This window comes from Hyposmocoma kahamanoa, unplaced genomic scaffold (assembly GCF_003589595.1).
Source record: "Hyposmocoma kahamanoa isolate Upper Pololo Valley unplaced genomic scaffold, ASM358959v1 212, whole genome shotgun sequence".
Classification (NCBI taxonomy): Eukaryota; Metazoa; Arthropoda; class Insecta; order Lepidoptera; family Cosmopterigidae; genus Hyposmocoma; species Hyposmocoma kahamanoa.
Window position 1 is genome coordinate 54,496 of NW_020653733.1, and position 21,579 is coordinate 76,074.

Here is a 21,579-nt window from a genome sequence, read left to right on the forward strand (position 1 = left end):
GAATACCAAATCAACGATAACCCAGAATACTCAGACCAAAACCAACTTAGAAATGTTCGTTTTTTAAATTGGCACGAATCGGGAATCGACCTCCTCATCAAGCGCCCATAGTACTAACTACTGTGCCACCGAAGAGCATGAGCACACCCCGTAAACTGATACCGACCACGCGCCGCAGGTCGAGCCCGACCCCACCGTAGGTGGAGTACAGAGCTCGTTTATACACACATCAAAAAAAGTTTGCGATCACTTCGAAAAACTGAAATCTTTTTTGTTACTGTAGATTATATTATGATTTTTTCTTCTTTTTAGATTATTTATTTAAAAATAAATTAGAACATATGTTAAACAATGACCCCGTTCAATTGTTTTTTCATATAAAAAGGCTTTCAGTCCTAGCTTACGCTCATTCAGAAATCTGATTTAGTCAATTATAAGCGATTCAAGATATTTTTCGTGGAAAGTTGTGATTGAAAAAATGCCAAGAGGATTATCAGAGGTTTTACGAGCTAGAATAGTAACTTTGAGGGAAGAAGGATACACCACGAGAGTAATAGCACGCAGACTTGCTATATCCCAATCCTGTGTCGTGGCTACGTTGCAGAGGTATCACGGAATGGGGAATTTAGCTGACCGACCCCGCAGCGGTCGCCCAACTGTTTTGACAGCTGCCCAAAAGCGCTATATTAGATTGCTGGCAGCCCGTGATCCAACAATCAACGCCACTAAAATAAAAGCAGAAGTCAGGGCCGCCTCTGGGCTTGAAGTTAGCACGCAGACCGTTCGCAATTGCTTGCACCAGACTGGATTACGAGCACGGAGGTCTTGGCGAGCTCCGCTCAATTCCCGGCAACGTCAACGACGAAGATTGCAATGGGCTAGACTTCGGCAAAATGAAGAAGGTGAGGACGAAAACATTTGGCAAAACTGTCTCTTCGTTGACGAATCCCGAATCAGCACTCGTCCAGATAACCGACGTGTCCGTGTCTGGAGAAGACCAGGCGACCGTGTAAGACAAAGAACTGCCACTGGAACAGTTCAGCAAGGCGGAAAATCGGTGTCCTTTTGGGGTGGCATTATGATTGGAGCTAGAACGCCTTTGATCCCGTATCGGGGCTTCATGACAGCAGACATGTACAAAGCAGTTGCTATTGATGATATCGTCAGACCATTCCGAGTAAACCATGGGCACCAATTTGTACTGGTCGATGATAATGCGCCCGCACATCGAGCTCAACGAGTCAATGCTGCTCTTCAAGAATACGATATCACACGATTAGACTGGCCTGCCGGCTCGCCCGACTTAAACCCAATAGAGCACGCGTGGGATGCTCTTAAACGAGCAGTATGGAACCGTGAGCCACGTCCCCAGACAGTTCCAGAGCTCAGGGAAGCCGCTATTGAAGAATGGGATAGGTTACCCCAGGAAATGCTGGATAACTTGATCCTCAGCATGCCCAGGAGGATCTTCGCATGTATTCGAGCCAGGGGAGGAGTTATTTTATATTGAATTCACACCTTTTAATAATAAATTGTTGTTTAAGTTTAATTAAACAGTCTTTTTCTTTCTATGAAATTTCTATCACTATTACATTATGATTAATGGCTCAATTTTTTAAAATAAATAATAAAAAATAGTTTTATATTTTAATTTCAAACAGGGTATTCCTATTTAAAGAAAGCATACAACATAGATTTTTTCTTGATAAAGTTAAATTTAAAGAATTATAGGAGCTTATGCTATTGATCGCAAACTTATTTTGATGTGTGTACATATAGATAAAAGACTTTTTTATCATGTGCTACACAACGCCATGAAAATATTCATTTGTCTTCCCAAACTGAACGCGTAAAGTTGCGGTCTCACAGACCGCACGCGACTGCTTATGTTCGGCGCAAGGGTGCGACCACTGGAAGGATAAGTCAATAAATTTTTTAAAGATTCCCACAAACAATATTACAAAGTTAGTTTGTTATCTGTTTTTTTCTTGTTATGGGCCGTTGTCGCCCGAAATATGTGAAAAATGATTTTTAACGAGTTCTTAGGCTTTCGCGATTGTTACACATACAAACCAAAAAAAAGGTTTGTTTGAAAAAACAAATATACGCGATTTAAATCCGGAAAAATAGTTTCATTTCCTAAATTATTTTTATTTTATTTATAAACATGCAAGAGTAGTGTGCCAAATACATACTTACAATATCCGTGCGAGATTGATTTTATTTTCTGTACAATAAATATTGTAGCACCGAATAATTAAAATATAAATTATAAAATGAATTGGGAAATAAATCTGAAAAAAATAATGAGGTGTACTTTGAGCATGTGAGTTCTAACACGTTTATTTGGTGGGGCCGTCGAATTATTATTATAACAAATTTTGCCGTTCACAAAAGAACATTTAACAAGATGTAACAAACATAACAAACTAAAAAAACTAAAAGTTGTTTATTAGTATAGTTGTCAATATTAGGGAAACCCATTTTAGGAAAATACCCTAAAATTTCTTAAATTTCCTAAAATGTGGCAAATTTTCAGAATGAAAAATTCATTTAAAGCTTATTTTCTATTTTTATCCACATCATCATCATTTTAAACGAATATTCTTGTCTTTCTTTCTTGATGACATTGGTGATGAATGATGATGATAGTGGTTATAGTGATAATGGTGAGTGATGATGGTGACGATAATGATGAGAAAGGTTATGTCAGTTACTGTTAGGATGAGTACCTTTTTTAGATACAAATGTTAAAATCAATTACAACCGTTAAGTAATAAACGATTTCTATTCTATTCTATAAATGAAAATATCTAGAGACGTCTTTTTGTACCTGATCATTAAAATGTTTAATCATTAGTGCAACTTAAAATTTGACACTAATGAGGACTTTTGAATTGAATACTTTTTGATTCTCAAAGAGTTAAATACTACAGAATATTACGACAAATGCGTGAAGATAGAAATTTTGAAGTCCCCTTTCCCTAATTGTTGCACAATAACATTTTAAAGACTATAACACTCATTTAGTTAGATTGCCTTAGGTGAATGAGAAAGATTTTGGTGCAAAATAGTAGGTAGGTACTAAAATTGGTATTTATGTTAGTTTCTTGCTAAACCAGAGACATACTTTTGAATCTGCACAGCTGTCTCCAACAGGAGCCCCTTCTCACATACGTACAAGGTGAATGTGATGCAGTGTGGACTTTTGATATTAAGCAGTTTCTAGTAGAAATAACGCTAATGATGAAGAAAATGTAAAGACATATTATATACCCAAGAAAATATATATGTTTAAAAAAAATTGGAAAGGTACGGTAAGTATTTGATGGGAAAATTATTTTAAGTTTATCCTCAGTGAGAAATACTGCTATTTCCACAAGTATTTCTTTTTTATTAATTTTTACTTCAGGGAGACTTGGAATTGGCTAAGACAAATGAAAAATTACAGTAAGTAAAGTTGTCCCTCATGGGTATCACCACTGACTAAGTAAACAAGCAATAATGATAATATTTCGCATTCATGCAATAATATAAAAGTTATTGAAAGGGACACATTTTTTTACATCTTTAGAAAATGACCCATATCATTTAGATATGGGTTGCATTTCGATACCTCCAATGAACACTATGCCATCTTTATTTTTTGGTCATCTTCTGTTATTTTTGTAAACAGTCATATTTATTTGCCTTAGTAAGTATGGCTGCCTAATATAAATATAATCTTAATTGTGCTCCCCGAATTTTGTGAAAAAAAGAAACAAGAACAAAAAAAAACTAATTTTGTAAAAAAAAGAAACAAAAAACAAAATAAAAACAGAGCAGGTCCAAAAATTAAGTTGGCTTAGTGTTCATTGAAGGTATCGATTTACTGTTCGATGTATGTGGCAGAGACTCGCCACGACACTGATAGCGTTATTGTTTTGTTAAGTTAAAAAAATATACATAATGGTATTAATCTATTTTTTTATTTATTAATTTCAGTTGAATTTGATACAGCAACAGTATATTAATATTGCCAAAGGCGCAAGGTGTGCACTATCTCCACTATCAAAGCTTATCAGTTTAACAATGGCTCAAGTGGCACATTGCAATTCAATCAAATGCCACATTCTAACACCAAGAACCACTTGTACAAAATTAACCAATAAGCTGCCCAATGCACAGCTGAAATAGATTACAACACTTGCAACATTGCCCATAATCATATTGAGGATCCAGTATGTAAGATAAGGCATGTAATGTTTCAATGGATAGACTAAACAATGAACAGCATTAGAGCTGATAACAGCAAACACCTAATGAGGAAACAGCCTAATATCCCTTGTAACACGACAACGCGCGATGGCGGCAGCAGATAAGGCAAGACAGCTGCCTACAGTTCGTGACACATATCTATTAATACTTAGTATTTTAAGTTAAATCTTAAATCACATTTTTCAAGTTGCTTTAACTTTCCTACCTAGCTAAGGCTAGCGTATTAGCGTGATGTAATGTACCATAAGAACATTCATCCATTATATAAAAAAGTATTTAAAAACAGCGCCTATGCTCTCAATTAAGTTGTCCATAGGATTAGTAGCAATTCCTCTTCAACCTACAGGTAGTGTTGTGCAAGACAACACTACCTTGACAAGCCTACCTTGTATGTGTGTTCTTATTTTAAATTAGCCTGCAATATTGTCCCACTGCTGGGCAAAGTCTTCACCCTCAGACTTTCACTCTTTAAGTGTTAAAACATATAATTCTACTTATGTCATGCAGATGCAAACCATACTAGATGCCATTATAAAGAGGGATAACTCTATAGAGTTTACATATTGAACCACACTTTAGTAAATTGAAGTATTGTTAACTATTAGAGATTTTCTTAAATAACCAATAATACATTAGAGGTGGCTTTTTGCAGTGTTATGTGTAGTGAGTCATCCCACCATATCCACCTCCCTATGTGTGCCACTGCTTACACAGCAATATGCAGTGTTGCTTATTTAAGTGCAACAATAGTGTAGGAGACAAACAAGCAACACTGCATTTGGCTGTGCTCTGTCATCAACCAATGTTGAACATTGGCTCTGTGCAGTGATGCGATGCACATGTGTACTAATTATGAAACTCATTGACATACATTCCATTAGTGCTGAGATGTCTACCAAATGCCAACAACATTAGATATTTTAACTCAACTATTTTTTGTTAACACATTTACCATCTTAACATTTCTTGAAGTGCAGATTGACATGAACTATCTAGAACATATAACTAAAAACTAATTGAAATATTAAAAGTACATCTCTATAGTATCCTGTACCGCCTGTTTCCCTTTTATATTTGTACAAGGAGAAATTGGCAGTAGAGGATATGGCTCAACTTCAATTACCATTCTGTATTAAAATTATTTGGCTCAATTGGACTTTACAACCCAAACCATTTTTTATTTTGAATATGTATAAAATGCTCAGGTAACTACACTACAAAAGATAATAAAACGCAAATAGACTGTAGAATGATCGTTACTTACGCTTTGCGGCCTGCACTACATCCTTGACCTCCTTGATGAGACGCTTGATTTGCTGACTGGTGCGTTCCAGCTCCTTCTCATGGCGCTGCAGATTCTCACGAAAGGCAGGACTATCCGCCAGGCACTCGGTGAACTCAAGCGGCTGCAGGCCCACACCCATGATGTCACGGGCCGCGGACCCTCGCCCTCACGCGCTCTACAAACCCCACACCACCTCAAACTTTCACCGCCCGCCCTTTCCAGTTGCCATGGTCGAGCACCGTCCGCCCACTCTGCTATACGGACGGAAATGATATGTCTCAAAGATAGGACGAATCACAAAAATTTCACTTAGTCATAAATAAAACTACGGGTACATTTACTACAAAATACAATTGACCAATTTCGTTTCACTTTGGTATTTTTGGTAGGTTTACGGCGCAAAGTGTCAAACTTATTGTCAATATTACTATTACCTAAAATTAAATTCTACCATATAGTCCGTCAGATTGACAAGCTGTTTATCGCAATGGTTTAACGACGATCTTTTTTATTCTGGTATGCTTCACCGTTTGCGTCTGTGGGATGCTTCCATTTATAAGTCTGTGGTGGGATGGAAAAAATTAAAGGTGCCACTGCACTGTTATAGTGTGGTGCCACTGCAAACGGAGAAATTTATTCACGAAAATAAAGGAAGGAAAAAATATTTGAATGAAAAGAGGTCAAATAAAAATACATACACAATTAAAAGAAATCATTAAATATCATACTCATATTTGTTTTATCTATACTCATACTTTTTTTTAAATATTTCATTTTCAATTTCGATCCAAAAGTGCACAATATCGATTTCTGGAGTGAGGAAGTCGATAGGGCTAAGGAAACGAACGATTGGGACGATAATGAGTATCTATCGCGAATCGGTAATTGTTTAAAAGGCGATGCGCGTATTTGGCTGCATGATTAGTCTTGTTCAGACCGCTCATGGACAAATTTTAAACACGATTTTAAAGCTTTGTACCCCCGAGACATCGATGATATTGTGTCTATTGTCTATGAAGTGATGTCCACGAATTCCAAAGGTTATGATCTTAGAATAATAACGCATAGAAACCTAGTCCGCACACGCTAAGTGAGGCAAATTGAAGCGCTCCCAAAGGGCCTACACGAGCGGGCGGGCCTTCAGCGCTCAAGGTCAATTTGCACCGCGAACAGCTCAAGAATTTTAGCTAAAAATGACGAAATGTGCGGTAAATGAGTGTAAAAATACGTCAGACAAACATAAAATAGATACTAACATCACATTCCACAAGGAAGTAACGCGTTTCAACTTGTATTTTTATATAAATATTCACTAATATTGAAAATTAACCTACTACTAAAACTAGCCTACATGAATTCGATTTTTGCCTTACTTGTGACAGTTCGTTTGATATGAAACTATCATTCTATGCGTTATTATTCTAAGGTTATGATACCTACGCTGAGTACGCTAGGCGTTTATTATTGAAGTTAGCCTTAGTACGGGGCTTGTCAGATGAACTAATTGTTGCCATAGTATGTACTTAGGGGCATTGTAGATCCTCGCGTTAAAGCCGCCGCGACGAATGCAAAACTGCAACCGAATGATCTGGTACATTTTTTGGCGATGTACGTGAAACTCAAAATTGTTTCTAAATCTACCCGCGAATATTTTCGTGCACCACGTGCTAGTAACCATTCCATTGCGAGACATAGTGATGGCGGGAAAATTAATAGTGACATAAGGTGTCTAGTCTAATTCTATTAAAAGTCTAGTAGTCTAATTTTTGTGGCAAGTTTGGCCATAAGCGTATTGACTGCCATAGTGCTAAGAGACAGCGTTTGCATGTGAATTCAGGTTCGGAAAAGTCTTTCGCCCCCGAATAAAACTTGTACGTTCTGTAAAAAGAAGGGCCACATAGCTGATAATTGTTTTGCTAAACAGCGCTCGGAATCTTCGAGCCTGAACACTCATAGCGTTAATTTTTGAAGTAAGTTGGATGACAATGTTATCAAGTATAGCAATGACGTCACAAGTGCAATTGTTCAAAGCATACCGATGGACGTTTTAGTAGGCAGCGGTTCTTGTATCTCACTGATATCGAGTTCGGTTTTGAAACATTTTAAAACTAGTCCCAAACCGACATATCGCGTATTAAAAGGCATTGTAGTCAACTCGTCGAAAGTACCTCGAATTTCCTCGCATTTCGATCGAAGCCGATCTATACATAGTTCCCCATCATTGTACCTATTAGTACCCCGGTCATTGTCGGTACGGACATTTTAAATCGTGAGGGTATAACGTATATCCGACACAACGGCGTCTAGATTTTGACTCACACAGAAGTAACAGCTGCGGTAAATAATATTCAGTTAAATGTTAAAAGTGTAGACATACCGATTGTAAGCGCAGATAGGGAACGACTTTTGTCAGTTATAAGTGATTATTCGAGTTCGTTCATATCAGGCACAGCTACATCGACAGTCACAACGGGTGCCAAGAAAATAACTTTAACTACCGAAGAGCCGGTTCTCTATAGACCTTATCGGTTATCACATAACGAAAAATTGCGCGTTCGCGATATTGATAATGATTTTAATAGTAAAGGTATTACACGCGAAACCGAATCGCCGTACGCGAGCCCAGTGATTTTAGTTACGAAAAAGGACGGCTCAGATAGGATGTGCGTCGATTATAGGGGCTTGAATGCACGCACCGTCAAAGATAAATTTCCGTTGCCGGTCATTGATAACCATATAAATCGCTTAGGGTTGAGATTTTTACCAGTCAGGCAGTAGATTTTTTACCAGTTTAGACATGGCAACGGGCTTCCACCAAGTTCCAATGGAGGAAGATCCTTTGCCAAGACAGGGTTCGTGATCCCCGAAGGTCGAGTATGTAAAGATGCCTTACGGTCTTTGTAATGCACCTGTAGTTTATTAAAAGATAATTTCAAAGACACTAAAACCTTTCATTGAATCTGGGAAAGTGCTAGTTTACATAGATGACGTTCTCATACTATCGCACTCAATAGACGAGGGTTTAATCTTGCTACGATAAATATTAGAGACACTAATCGCGTCAGGGTTTTCTATAAACCTTAAGAAGTGTGCATTTCTGAGTAGTGAAATTGAATATCTGGCGAGGACCTTAAGCGATGGTCAGGTTTGGCCGAGCGCTCGTAAGGTCCAAGCCTTAGTTGATTTTCCAAATCCGTGTAATGTAAAACAGGTCAAACAGTTCCTGGGGCTTGCTGGCTACATTTTAAATTATTCCCAGCGCACCGCCTGCATTGCACGCTTAATCAAAAAGAACGTTCCGTTTATGTGGGGGGTAGAACAAGATAAAGTCACAAATGCACCTGTTCTTGCTATATTTGATCTTCAACTACCTTGTGAGCTCCATACGGATGCGAGTGCCATCGGTTGTGGCGCTATCCTTTTACAAGTTCACAAAGACGGTCTTAAGCGCGTCATAGCATATTTTAGCAAGTCCACCCAAGGAACAGAGCCGAAATATCATTCTTACGAGCTAGAAACGCTAGCCGTAGTGAAAGCCGTTCAACATTTTCGGAAATATCTTTTAGGCGTCTCTTTCAAAATTGTTACTGACTGCAACTTTAAAACTCACCGAGCGTAAAAAAGATTTACTTCCTTGCGTGGCTAGATGATGGCCTTACATGCAGGACTTTCAATACAGTTTCGAGTACAGGAAAGGCTCTTTAATGTCCCACACATACTACCTTAGTAGAAATCCGATTGAGGTATGCCACATTCAAAATCCTAAAAATTGGGGTCAGTTAACTCAGTCTGCAGATGAGGAGACTCATAATCTCATCGACAGTTTAAATAACGGTAAACTAGACTCCTCTCGTTACGTTGTCAAGAACGGCTTGTTATACGTGAAATATTCATCTACGGGTCAAGATACACGTCATTTGTGCCTTATTCCTAAAGGATATAGGCTAAGTTTGCTTCATGTATTTCATGATGATCAGGACCACATTGGGCAAGATAAAACAGTGGAACTTATTCTACGTCCTTTTTGGTTCCCCGGCTTGCGTGCCTTTGTAAGGAAATACCTAAAACATTGTATTGTGTGCCTTTCACATAAACGTATGCCACGTGCTTCCCACCACTTGCAAGAAAATACATCAATAATGTTGATCGTAATTGATATTTTTTATCAACAACCATCAAACATGCATCAAACCATCGACGCATCTGCTCTACAGGCCGCCTCGATAAAGCAATTATATCCATATTTAGCTGTCAAATTCGAGTAATAAACCGGCATTTTAAAATTTTCTCACAATGGCCAGCATGGCGAGCCCCGTGACGTCACATATTTTGTGTCATTATCATGCCAAACATCGCTGCAAGGTCACAGCTGATTTTAAAACATTTGCACAGTAATTTTATCAACATAGAAACTGAGCGCGACAAACGAAATGGAACGACATTTTTTGTTTCATGGTTTTCAGGGCAATGACTAAACGACAAAGATAGCTATATACGCAATTTCATCATAATTTCATACGCAATTTAGCTTTGTCGTTTTTTGTTTTCGCGGCGATGATTAACCGATAAAGATACCTATATACGCAATTTCATATAGTTGTCCTTGTTCTTCAAAATGTTTATCAATAGTTCATTACCAAATAAGCAAATATACCTTTGTATTTTTTTATTTCATCGTTTTCGCGGCGTTGATTAAATAGCAAAGGCAGCTCACTTATATACAGACAACTTTATATAGTTGTATTTGAAAGTTGGAGAAAAAATGACAAAAGGAGGCGAGGAATTATGAGATGCAAATAAACAAATGGTATAAATATTATATTATTATTACAGCAGTTAAATTTTTAAATAATATAAAAAAATATATTTTTTTTTAATATAAATTTAGATAAATAGGTATATAGAAGAGTTATTGTATTGAACAACAATAAAAGATGGATGGAAGTCGGAAGAGGTACATGGAAATGGGTACGATTCTGAATAAGAATCAACTGAATTAAATATTGTCACGGGGAGGTTTGTCACTCACATTCAGCCATGCTACGACCACTGTTATGGGCTAAGGTTATGGGTATGCAAATGAAACTACATGACTATTTAAAATTTTACGAAAACTGGCAACCCTCCAAATGTCATTTTACTCCATCTTCAAGAAGACAAACTTTGATGCATTGTAATTTTTTACAAATTTACGTCCTAGATGTGTAAACAAATAGATAATACTTGTTAAAAATTGATGTTTTTGCTTTAATTGTTTAAGAGAATTTTTCAAATTAATTCTATTTATTAGTTAGCTCATCAATTTGGACAGCGGGACTTGTCTTAAAGTTAAAATATTATGGACAATTGATCAAGTGTTCGCCTGGTGAATCATCACTGCAAATAGTTTTATTCGAAAGCAGTTTAGCTACAACATCCTCATCGTTCAGGTAACCGAACTTAGGCAGTAGCCTCATTGGAGGTGGTTGGTTTCTGCCAAATTAGTTTTTATTAATGAAGATTCACCCAATGCGCGGTACAATTTGAATGGTAATGATAATTAAAGTTGCTGCACGTTGGTGGGAGAGGCAGAGGGACAGTAAGAAATAGAAATTATTACAGGCGTGACAACACAGCAAGATGGAGTGGCTATTTGGTCACCGTATGACGCCTGATGAGATGCTGCGTAAGAACCAGCGCGCACTGAACAAGGCCATGCGTGACCTCGACCGTGAGCGTCTCAAGATGGAGCAGCAGGAGAAGAAGGTCATCGCTGATATCAAAAAACTCGCCAAGGAGGGACAGATGGTTAGTGTATTTCACATTTAATCTTTGGTACTTACCAGGGTTGATGCAGGTTTTGTACACATCAACAAATGCTGATTTTTTTTACCTTGATATTGTTTCAATGATTATATGACATAAATTGATAAAAGAATCAATCTGCATAAAAGCAATCCATGTGCCTAGCTTAATTGTAGTGGAATTTTATCAAAGTTATATTTTAAACACAACAGCTGAGGTGCTTTTTCGGCTTGCAGTCTGTTTCTGGAAGGTTTCTAAATTATTCCAGCTTACCTTTCGATGTTTGAGCCTTGTTATGACTCAAACATCTGCACTGAATATCAGCATAAATAAATGCAGATTGTCCATGAATGTGGTTGCTGACATTCGCAACAACCCTGGTACTGCCTGTACAATAGGTACCCAATTAACCTGTACACTGTGACATTGATTTTTATCCAAATTTAAATACAAAATATCTTTATTTCATATATATGAAATTACAATTGAATTAGTCAAATTCATTAAACACTATCAAGTTTAAGTAGGTTTTCGCGATTGTTACACATAGGAAATGAAACTATTTTTCCGGATTTAAATCGCATACATTTGTTTTTTCAAACAAACCTTTTTTTTGTTTGAAAAAACAAATATACGCGAATTAAATCCGGAAAAATAGTTTCATTTCCTATTATTAAACACTACTTATTCGTAATGCAAATTCCCTAAAGAAGAATGGGTACGAAACAGATATTTGTTCCCTCACTGCATTCACAATATTACAATAGATAAGCTACCTCAAAGAGCCAAATAGATCACTCTCATGGATTTTTATGACCCATATAAGATGTAAAGTTGTTGATTCTCTATTGTAAAGGTATATATTAGTCCTTAAATGAATTTGTGCCTTTGGAAAGATAGTTGTTGAGAACACTTAATTTATTTTTGCACCACATAGTAATACTTTTTTATGAATTATCTATTCTTTTTCATAAACCGCTGGCTGTCTCGAATGGCGGTGTATATCAAAATCAACATAATTCGTAAGAAATATAGTTTAAAAACAACTGAAATATATTTTACCTGCAAAATTGACAAATCATATGCTGGTCTATGTCATCTGTTTATTTCAATCAATAAAAAGTTCAGTGTTTCTCTTTTAAAGTAAAACTTAACACATTGTAAATGCAGCTGTGTTACAAAGTCAAATGACCTGTTTTGGTTTGAGCCACCATTCTTGAAAAGCTGCTAAATATACTGTGATATCCATAGATTTATATCAGTGTAAAGATTTCAAAGTATCAGGATCGGCTTATTCCCAGTTGTCACCACTGGCTTTGTTCCCACTGGCAACAAATGGGAAAAAAAAATCCCATATGTTCCCAGGTGGTGACAAACGGAATAAAAAAATCCCAGTTGTTGCCAGTGGTGATTTCTACTGGCGACAAATGGAAAAAAAATTCCATATGTTACCAGGTGGTGAGAAACGGAATAAAATACTGGGATTTTTTACGACGACTGGAAATAAGCGTCAGGATCTAATGACCTCAATGAAGTTACACTTTACAGTTAGTTTGCCATGTATTGGATGTACACAAATCAAAAGCACGAAGTAGTCCACATTAATAGTTGCAGTAACCAAATTTATTGTAGCATTTTCAGCTTGGGACAGTCAGGCTCATATGTCCAACATAGGTCTAATGGTGGACTTGAGCAGCCTGTTATTCTATTCTAAACAAATACGAATATTGTTGGAACAAAAGTACATTTTTCTCTTTGTCACTGCATGTTGATTCCAAATAATCTAAAAAATCTTATAATTTAATAATAATTCGGTGATGTTTATATTTTTGTGCGATGTTTATATGTTAAACTTTTTAAAGTAGAAGTTTTAATGATATGTGTCTATGACTTTGATTTCTCACGACATTTTGTTCAATAGGACGCAGTCAAGATAATGGCTAAGGACCTGGTACGCACGCGCCGTTATGTGCGCAAATTCATGTTAATGAAAGCAAATATCCAGGCTGTGTCACTTAAAATACAAACGCTGAAATCGCAAAGCACTATGGCGCAGGCGATGCGGGGCGTGACGCGCGCCATGGCCACAATGAACCGACAACTGAACATGCCGCAGATTCAAAAGATCCTCCAAGAGTTCGAGAAGCAATCTGAGATCATGGACATGAAAGAGGAAATGATGAACGATTCCATCGACGAGGCTATGGAGGGCGACGACGACGAGGAGGAAAGGTGAGTGCAGCTGCTCGGTGCCACTCGCCACAGTAGGCATCTGATCTGCCATAAACTATCAAAGTGCATGGATATTCCCGAAAAATGGGAACCCATTGTCCAAATTCATAAGATATATCAACTGTCTCAGAATCAGAGTAACATATTTCGGGTGTTCGTATAGGTATGTTTTTAAGTACCAGCGTAGCTTTCTTTAGCACGAAATACCGTTGGATTCGTCTCGGTCCCTGTAGTAGCATGTCATACAAAAAAATAAATATGGCTGCTGGTGGCATTATATAAAACATTTTTTTTTATAATTCATAATAATTAATTACTCATTTATTTATTGCAATTATGTAGTTGACATGGTGTACCTACATTTTAAAAAATTCAGTACCTAGACATCAATTCTAGTAGGGTACTGTAACATAACATACATTCAAATTATTCTGAACAAAAAATCTAATATAAAATTCATGATGTTGAACAATTTATACAGATCTGTCATGTAAGCTATATCATTCTTTGATTTGACAGAGTCAAACAGCCTCATTGCCTCTTGATAGGGAACAAACTTCAGTATGAAACTACAAATGGTAGAAATATTCATCATCAGTAACACAAAGCTGATGAAATAATCTATTATTCAAAGAGCTGTTCCAGTTTTTATTGACTGCTTTGCATATATTGCAGTGATTGAAATAGTCGTTCACTTAAATTTCTAGCAACCAAATGTTGTCTATTAATAACGCAATGTCCAGCAAGGACATCTGGAATTTTATTTTTTAAGTACGCTATGAAGCCTTTATAGCGTACACCGTATAGGGCACCCTGTCATAGCCGGAGCGCCATCCGTAGCAACTGATATAATATTTTTCCAGGTAAACTCATTCTCATCACAAAACTTTTCCAATGTATTGAATATGGTTTCGCTTTTTGTATCGGTCTCTAAATTTCTAGCAAACAATAGTTCTTCACATATTTTCTCATCTTTAATAAACCTCACGTATGACAGCAACAATGCTTCATTAGCTAGTAAAGTGGACTCATCGAGCTGAATTGACTAGTCCTCAGATGATTGCACAATGAGTCTTCGATGTTTTCAGCCATTTCATCAATTCGCACAGAATTATTACTCAAAGGGATTTATCGGATAATATTTGCGGCCGGTTTATGATGCATAGTAGTTATGACTTGCTTTATTGCTGGCAAAATTAACTCTTCTCCGATGTCGTGTGGTTTGCCTTATTGAGCAATTAACAAAGAGATATTATACGAAGCTCGAAGTCCGTCGTCATCTTGCTTAGCAGCCGCCGAAAACAGTTTTGCTACACTTGGCTGAGTATTATGCTTCTTCTGTAGGTCTTAATATGCTACATTCTCTTGTCTTGTCTCATGTCTTGACGATGGGTTTGGGGGATTTTCAATGAATCCGAATTTAATATATTCCGCACAGTATTGCCGTCTCTTCTTTTTTACTTCCGACATTGTTTTATTTTGAGAAATACGTAACTAAGTGTTGAACTTAAGTTCTGCTTATCTATTACGCGCGAAACCGCAAATAAAAATTAAAAAAAGCGGTTCTCACTATTCAAAGTATATTAAGAGAAAAATGCCTTGAATTGGAGAATAGCAAAGTCAACCATTAAAATAATTCCTCCTTACAAAAAATTTAGGCGCTATTTATAAAAATGAACCTTGTTGAAAAAAGAATGAATGCGTGAACAGCCACCCTTAGATATGGATGATTTTCTTCAAAATTAAATGGGACCACTATGGAGGTACCCTCTTTCCAACAAAAAAAGAATTATGAAAATCGGTTCACAAATACCGGAGTTATCGCGTAACGTACATACAGGTACATACAAAAAAAAACAGTAGAATTGAGAACTCTTTCCAATTGAGAAATCCTTTTTTTAAACTCGGTTAAAAATATATAATAACATATTAATCCGGGCCCTAGTAATAACAAACTAGTACAGTATTTTCACAAAATCTAAATGAAACATTTTTGTTCAGTCTAACTTAGTATTTTGGCGGTTTAATTTTTTTTTCATCGTCAGGGGCTTGCTCTCAACGCAGAGTTTTGAAAGGACATAAGGTCCATAGCGATAAACCTTATATGATAAGTGCTTGTAAAGTGTTACAAGTTCTTTTCTAAGTCAGACCACATCTTACATAAGTAAATAGCCAACACATTTTATTATAATAATTGAAATATTAAATGAATAGTTATTGCGAATTTATGTTTTTCTTTAAAATATCAAGTGGCGGGACGAACAAGTCGAGCTCCTGATGGTAAGCTACACGCTACACGCATGTCCATAACTTCATAACAATTGCAGTGCCACTCAGAGCTTTAAATCGCAAAGATCTTAGGAGCTCTGCTACTGCGCTCGTCACCCTGAGACACAAGTTGATAAGTCCCGTGTGCCTGTCATTTCACCAGCACCCTTAACCCTTCAAAACCGGATAGCAATAACGCTCACATTACTGCTTGGCGGCAGAAATATATAAGATGGCAGTACTTATTTGGACAAACTCTTTCACAAAGAGCTCTACTGCTACTAAATAATGGAATGATCGAACTGCTGTAAAGAAGTTCATAATAATACCTGCTTCACATAATACCAGCGCCGTGGCAGTGTTGGGCAAAATTTAATTGTTCTGGCAATTAAAGATTGACAATTGATTAATTGTCAATTGCGAAACAGCAATTAACGATTGATCAATTGTTAGTTGCGAGAACCGCAATTAACAATTAATCAATTGTCAACCGGGCCCCCCAAACCGGGCCCCCAACCGGGTCCCCAACCGGGTCCCCAACCGGGGCCCCAACCGGGCCCCCAACCGGGGTTCCCAACCGGGGCCGCCAAGCGGGCTTCCCAACCGGGGCCCCCAACCGGCCGGAATTGATTGTAATTGCAAATTTAATTGATTTCAATTGAATTGATTTTTTAATCTGATTGAATTATTGATTGAAATTTAATTGATTAACGCCCAACACTGCGCCGTGGCTGTTCCTAAACACGGCATATGCTGAGTGGCGCCCATTATCTTTAATTTCAATTTTAATTTATTATTTTATTTTGTAAGTACGATTTCAAAAGAATGAGTATCAAAAATGTAACTTTTAGAATTTTAAATTAAATCTTTTCGTAGTAGACATTTTTTACATACTCAAGTTGAATTTCGTCATTTTGAATCATTTACAATGCTGCTAACTTTCGAAAACTTTTGAAAGCATTTCCCAAAGATTGAAAATGCGTTCACAAAACGAGTGAAAGTAAAAGTGTGAGGCAATGATTTTTTGGTTGGGATATGAATTAGGTACATTTTTAAAATTTATTTATCGTGTTTTTACCACAGGATAGCTTTAATTTCGCAAAAAACATATTTTATTTGATCAAATGTTTAAAATTAAAAGGTTATTTTTATTAAATGTGTTGATTTAAAGCACAGAACGTGTTTGATTATGGAAGTTGGGGCGTAGTGAGGGAATGATTTTGGGGACATTTTTATATTATTTTTATTTAAATAGAATAATCAATATTTTATGTAGGCATTAGTTAGCAACGGAATTATAATTTGCTATTAAATATTAATTTTACGGCAAGAATCAAATACTTTTTTTTATAAACTAAAAGACAAGAATGTCGAAATTTTGCTGAGGCTGATGAATTCGAATGATTCACTCTTAGCGGAACTGACAGCTCTGTAGCTGAATCATTCATTTTCATAGGTTACAGTTGCCTTGCCGACGACAGATACACAGTCGTTTTTTGCACGGACAATTTCGTACACGCTCTAGCTAGGGTCACCTTCCGTAAGAATCTAGTGTTTCAAGATTGTAGTTATTCATGGACATTTGTTGCAGAACTCTCGCAACTATTTATTTTCCCTTGCGTTTTAATAGTATACTACTCGCATAGTGAACGTCGAACGGCAGTAACCGGTATACTCGCGTTCGTAGCGGGGGGCACTAGTTTCTGATCAAAGTTGTGCGCATGTTGCAGCGACGCGGTGGTGTCGCAGATCTTCGACGAGCTGGGGCTGCAGCTGAACGACCAGCTGTCGGGCCTGCCGCAGGCCACCGGCTCGCTGTCCGTGCCCGGTGAGTGGCTCGCGCCGGCCCGCGGCCGGAGACGCGGTCGCGGGGCGGCGGAGTGTAGCGGCCGTCCGTTGCAGCGCGCGCGCCGGCGGTGGCGGTGGCGGGCGGGTCGGGCGGCGCGGGCGCGGCGGCCGCCGCCGACGCCGACGCCGAGCTGCAGGCGCGCCTCGACAACCTGCGCCGCGAGTAGCGGCTCCTCCGTCTTTGTAGTTAAGTTTATGTAAGTACGTACAGTTTAATAAATATTTTGTTACTACCACGTGTTTCGAGTGCCCGACCCCCGCCCCGTCCCTCATCCCCGAGTCGCGAGGCGCGAGAGACGCGAGACACGCGACCAATGAAACACGGCGTCCGATACCATTCTGTATTCACATTTTACACGTACAATATCAAAAATATTCTACGGGAGCGATACAATAAAATACAATAGTATTTAACGTTTACAAAACACGATTTTGCACAAGAATAATATTTTATATCCAATTCCAAAAAGTAACGGCTACTCTCGCCGAGTGGAAGGGGAACGCCATTTGTGCAGGGCGGCGCCCTTCGGCGCCGGTCCGCCCGCGGCAGTAAATAGTCCTACAAAAGATTCATAAAATGGAGTGCGGCGAGGCCCGTCCCGGACGGGCGGCGCCGCGGCGGAAGGCTAAACGCGCCCTAGAAATTCAGTCTTGGCGCCGGCAGTCGCGTCGCGGCCACCCGCCGAGCCGCTCAGGAAGACGGCGCCGCCAGCAGCGCGGGCGGGTCCAGCGCGCTCAGCGCGATGCCCAGCTGGCCCACGTAGTAGGTGGACATGACCGCCACCCGGCGGTAGGGCACGGCGCCGCCGAACAGGCTGTAGCCCAGCAGCGCGTCCGACAGCAGGAACAGCAGCGCGCCCGCAGCGGCGGCGGCGCGGGCGCGGCGCGGGCGGGCGCGGGCCTGCGCCAGCGCGCGCCACGCCATGGTGGCCAGCAGCGCGCCGTACAGCGGCACCAGCAGGCGCAGCCCCGCCGGCGGCGCCAGCAGCGTCAGGAAGTAGCCGGTGACGGCGTAGCACGCGGCGCCGGCCAGCGGCCAGCTGGCGCCCCAGCCGAAGGCGGAGATGTAGGCGAGGTGCGCGGCCGCGAACGCCGCCATGCCCGGCACGAAGTGCTGCGGCCACACCAGCAGCGCGTCGCCCAGCGCCGACAGCGCCAGCCCCGCGCCCACCAGCCGCGCGTACCGCGCCCTGCACGGACGAGGGCGGTCAGCGCTCGCCCGCGGGCGGCGGCGGCGGTACCCGCTGGGCGGGCGGCGGTACTCACTGCGCGGGCGTCGGGGCGCGGGGGTGCGCGCGCGGCAGCAGCACCAGCAGCAGCAGGCACAGCACCGGCGCCACCTTGGCGGCCACGGCCGCGGCGGACGGCGGCGCGGCCGGCGCCAGCGCGAAGTACACGCACACCGCCTTGAAGAACGCCACCAGCCGCCCGCCCACGCCCACGCGCTTCACCTGCACGGCCGCGATAACACTGAACACCGTTCCACGAGAAAGCTTAATCTCGCCCGGCCTGCGCGAATGGCGACATGGGATCCGGACTCGTTTCAATCTCTACTACGCGTGTATAAGATAACGGAGTGCTATACCTACGGAGCGAACGACACGCAGTTTACGATTAATCCAAGGTCGACTGAGGGTAGCTGACGAACAACTTGCGAAGTGTCGCGTCGAAGGCGGCGCGACTTCTACATTAAATTGACGCAATCGGAGATATGACAAACGAGACTGATGTACCCGAGGTCGACGCATCTTTGCCCTTGAAAATACGAACAACAACGAAACGAAAGAACAAAGCAAATTATGAATATACAACTTAATGTATGATAGTATCTGATCAAATACCTGTATTGCGAGAGCTGTAGCAATTGCGATATTATTACGTCGTATCGAGTTCTTTGTTTTCGCGAGTGTTACTCATTGGAAATGAAATTTTTTTTTAAATCTAAATCGCGTATATTTGTGTTTATATTTGGTTTCAGGCAAACCCGACGTTTCGGGATCTTTAATGGTCCTGTGGTCGCGGCTTTATTGCTTCGTCTTTGTATATGGGTAAATATAATAATGGTATTATTATATTTACCTGGAGAAATCATTATAACTACTTAATTCAAATAAAACACAGACTATAATTATTTATTGAAACCTAAATTATGCAATTTCGAGGCGTTTTCTTCCTTTCAAAAATCGCGCCGTTTGTAGATCATTTATTACGGATAAACAAGAGTGCCTATCTACATACAAAGGCCAATGTACCTATGTACTCGAATATATAAAGGAATTACTTACTCCAAGAACAATACATGTGAAATGCAGATAAATGAATATGATACATTCTGTAATAATCATATAACTTGTGTGACTAATATTAACAATAACGCGAGGTCCATCAAAATTGTTATAGATGTCACTTATATCCATTAACCACAACTTAAAAAGATTACGTAAGTATACCCACTTGCTACATAATTAATTTAATAGAAGATATCAAAACGGTGTTTACAATACACACAAAGACCTACTATACACTTCTTGAGATGATGATATGAAATCATTTTATGTTATTTCAAGGGGTAGATTATGTAAAGTAGGTACATGTAGACCAACTTGCATAAATGAAAGAATCTTTCAATATGTTTGAATTAATTTATTAATATTCTGTATTTGTCAATATTTTTACGTTCTATGCTGAAGCAACCAAGGTTGTATACAACACATCTAACAATAAGCTTCATATTTTTGGAATAGTTTTAATAATTGGCTATGAGCGCCTCAAATCACGGAAATAAACGCATTTTTTAATAAAAATGTGTAGATAGGTATGTACATACGTACTTGTTTGTTACTTATATAAATCATTGGTGGGTATCAACTTATTACTTATTTATTAAGCAAATAATTAAGAAACTAAACACGTAATAAAACTTGGAACTAAAAATTTGTGTAAAAACCCGCCATTTTTAAAAGAACTATTTTCGTGGGTATCAGTTGATGTAGAATTTAATTGTGGGGCCATAAAGTATGGTTGTGTTAATTTTTTGGCTATGGGAACTAAATGACATTCACGCCATCTACTAACGAGAAACAGGCAATAAATGCTACCAACTTAAAGGATTTTTTTTTACTGTTGTTGTTTTTTTAATGCGTTAAAGGTCAATTCAGACTTAAAAAGTGAAAAACGCAACTGGGATTGTGTGGTGACACAAATAAAAAAAATATGTATTTGGAAATTTGTGTTAAAATTATTATATGTGTGTGGAAATTCTGGTACATACCGTTTTACCTGACTACGGTGAATTCAAAAGGTAGGTGTTTTTCGTGTTAATATTCAAAGAACATTATTCATAATCAACACCTGCACAAATTTATAGAATTAAATATGTTTACTCCCGTATACTTCTAAGAGTGCGCAAAAAAATGTTGATACCGTTAGTTAACTATGTAAGTATGATGTGTAATTTCAATCGTGTAGCTAAAACTATTCCACAGGCTTACTACTATAATATGTTTAGTACCTAAGGAATATTCACTGCTTAAGACTCGATTGATAATAGAATATTTAAAAATGAACGCAATAGAAAGAAAGTTAATATTTACCACTTCTGTTGGAGATATCATGTTGATTATTACACGACCGGAAGAAGCTCCGCGGCCTCCGCTCCTCGCTTCGACGTGAAGTCGCAAACTGCTAAATTGTGCACGACACCCGTCACACGCCTCGGCTCAATTACACGAGTCTCCGCGAAACAACTTCAGCCGAGATTGAAAAAAACGCTTGTTTATAGTTTGTTTTGTTGATTAGCGATAAACGAGCAAGTGCGCATTGATAATAACACTGACGAATCAAAAACGAATGTGACTTCTCATCGTCACAGAAATTTATTTAACTTTTATTTTTGGAAGTATTCT

The 21,579-nt window shown here is 39.0% G+C and overlaps 3 protein-coding genes across 4 annotated transcripts in view; 1 reads left to right on the plus strand and 2 right to left on the minus strand.

Moving 5' to 3' along the window:
• Nucleotides 1-5,938, minus strand: part of LOC113227638 (rho GTPase-activating protein 26) — a 40,496-nt gene extending 34,558 nt beyond the window's left edge. The window contains exon 1 of the mRNA XM_026460597.1: nucleotides 5,522-5,938. Within this exon, the coding sequence (XP_026316382.1) occupies nucleotides 5,522-5,681 (160 nt within the window). The 5' untranslated portion in view covers nucleotides 5,682-5,938. The remainder of the gene's footprint in view (nucleotides 1-5,521) is intronic.
• A 4,781-nt stretch (nucleotides 5,939-10,719) lies between these two features.
• LOC113227669 (charged multivesicular body protein 2a) lies at nucleotides 10,720-17,985 on the plus strand. 2 transcript variants are annotated; one of them, XM_026460639.1, is made up of 5 exons: nucleotides 10,721-10,971; nucleotides 11,144-11,329; nucleotides 13,248-13,558; nucleotides 17,557-17,654; nucleotides 17,729-17,970. In XM_026460639.1, the coding sequence occupies exons 2-5, from the start codon at nucleotides 11,162-11,164 to the stop codon at nucleotides 17,839-17,841; spliced, it is 690 nt and encodes a 229-aa protein (XP_026316424.1). In that variant the 5' UTR covers nucleotides 10,721-10,971; nucleotides 11,144-11,161; the 3' UTR covers nucleotides 17,842-17,970. The 2 variants fall into 2 exon arrangements, with proteins under 2 accessions (XP_026316423.1, XP_026316424.1); XM_026460638.1 differs by having other exon boundaries at nucleotides 10,720-10,971; nucleotides 17,557-17,985.
• Nucleotides 17,862-21,526, minus strand: LOC113227670 (lysoplasmalogenase-like protein TMEM86A). Its single transcript, XM_026460640.1, has 3 exons — nucleotides 21,268-21,526; nucleotides 18,941-19,125; nucleotides 17,862-18,864 (listed from the first exon to the last, which is right to left on the minus strand). Exons 1-3 carry the CDS (start codon nucleotides 21,286-21,288, stop codon nucleotides 18,366-18,368), a joined length of 705 nt encoding a protein of 234 aa, XP_026316425.1. The 5' UTR covers nucleotides 21,289-21,526; the 3' UTR covers nucleotides 17,862-18,365.
• Between the last annotated feature and the right edge of the window lie 53 nt (nucleotides 21,527-21,579).

Excerpts from the sequence above, each read along its gene's own strand:
- LOC113227669 (XM_026460638.1), top strand. The coding sequence starts at position 11,162 with ATGGAGTGGCTATTTGGTCACCGTATGACGCCTGATGAGATGCTGCGT. Across the intron at positions 11,330-13,247 it reads TCGCCAAGGAGGGACAGATG|GACGCAGTCAAGATAATGGC; the intron begins GTTAGTGTATTT and ends TTTGTTCAATAG. Across the intron at positions 13,559-17,556 it reads GACGACGACGAGGAGGAAAG|CGACGCGGTGGTGTCGCAGA; the intron begins GTGAGTGCAGCT and ends CGCATGTTGCAG.
- LOC113227670 (XM_026460640.1), bottom strand. The coding sequence starts at position 21,288 with ATGATATCTCCAACAGAAGTG. Across the intron at positions 19,126-21,267 it reads TGATATCTCCAACAGAAGTG|GTGAAGCGCGTGGGCGTGGG; the intron begins GTAAATATTAAC and ends GCGGCCGTGCAG. Across the intron at positions 18,865-18,940 it reads CGCGCCCCGACGCCCGCGCA|GGCGCGGTACGCGCGGCTGG; the intron begins GTGAGTACCGCC and ends TCGTCCGTGCAG.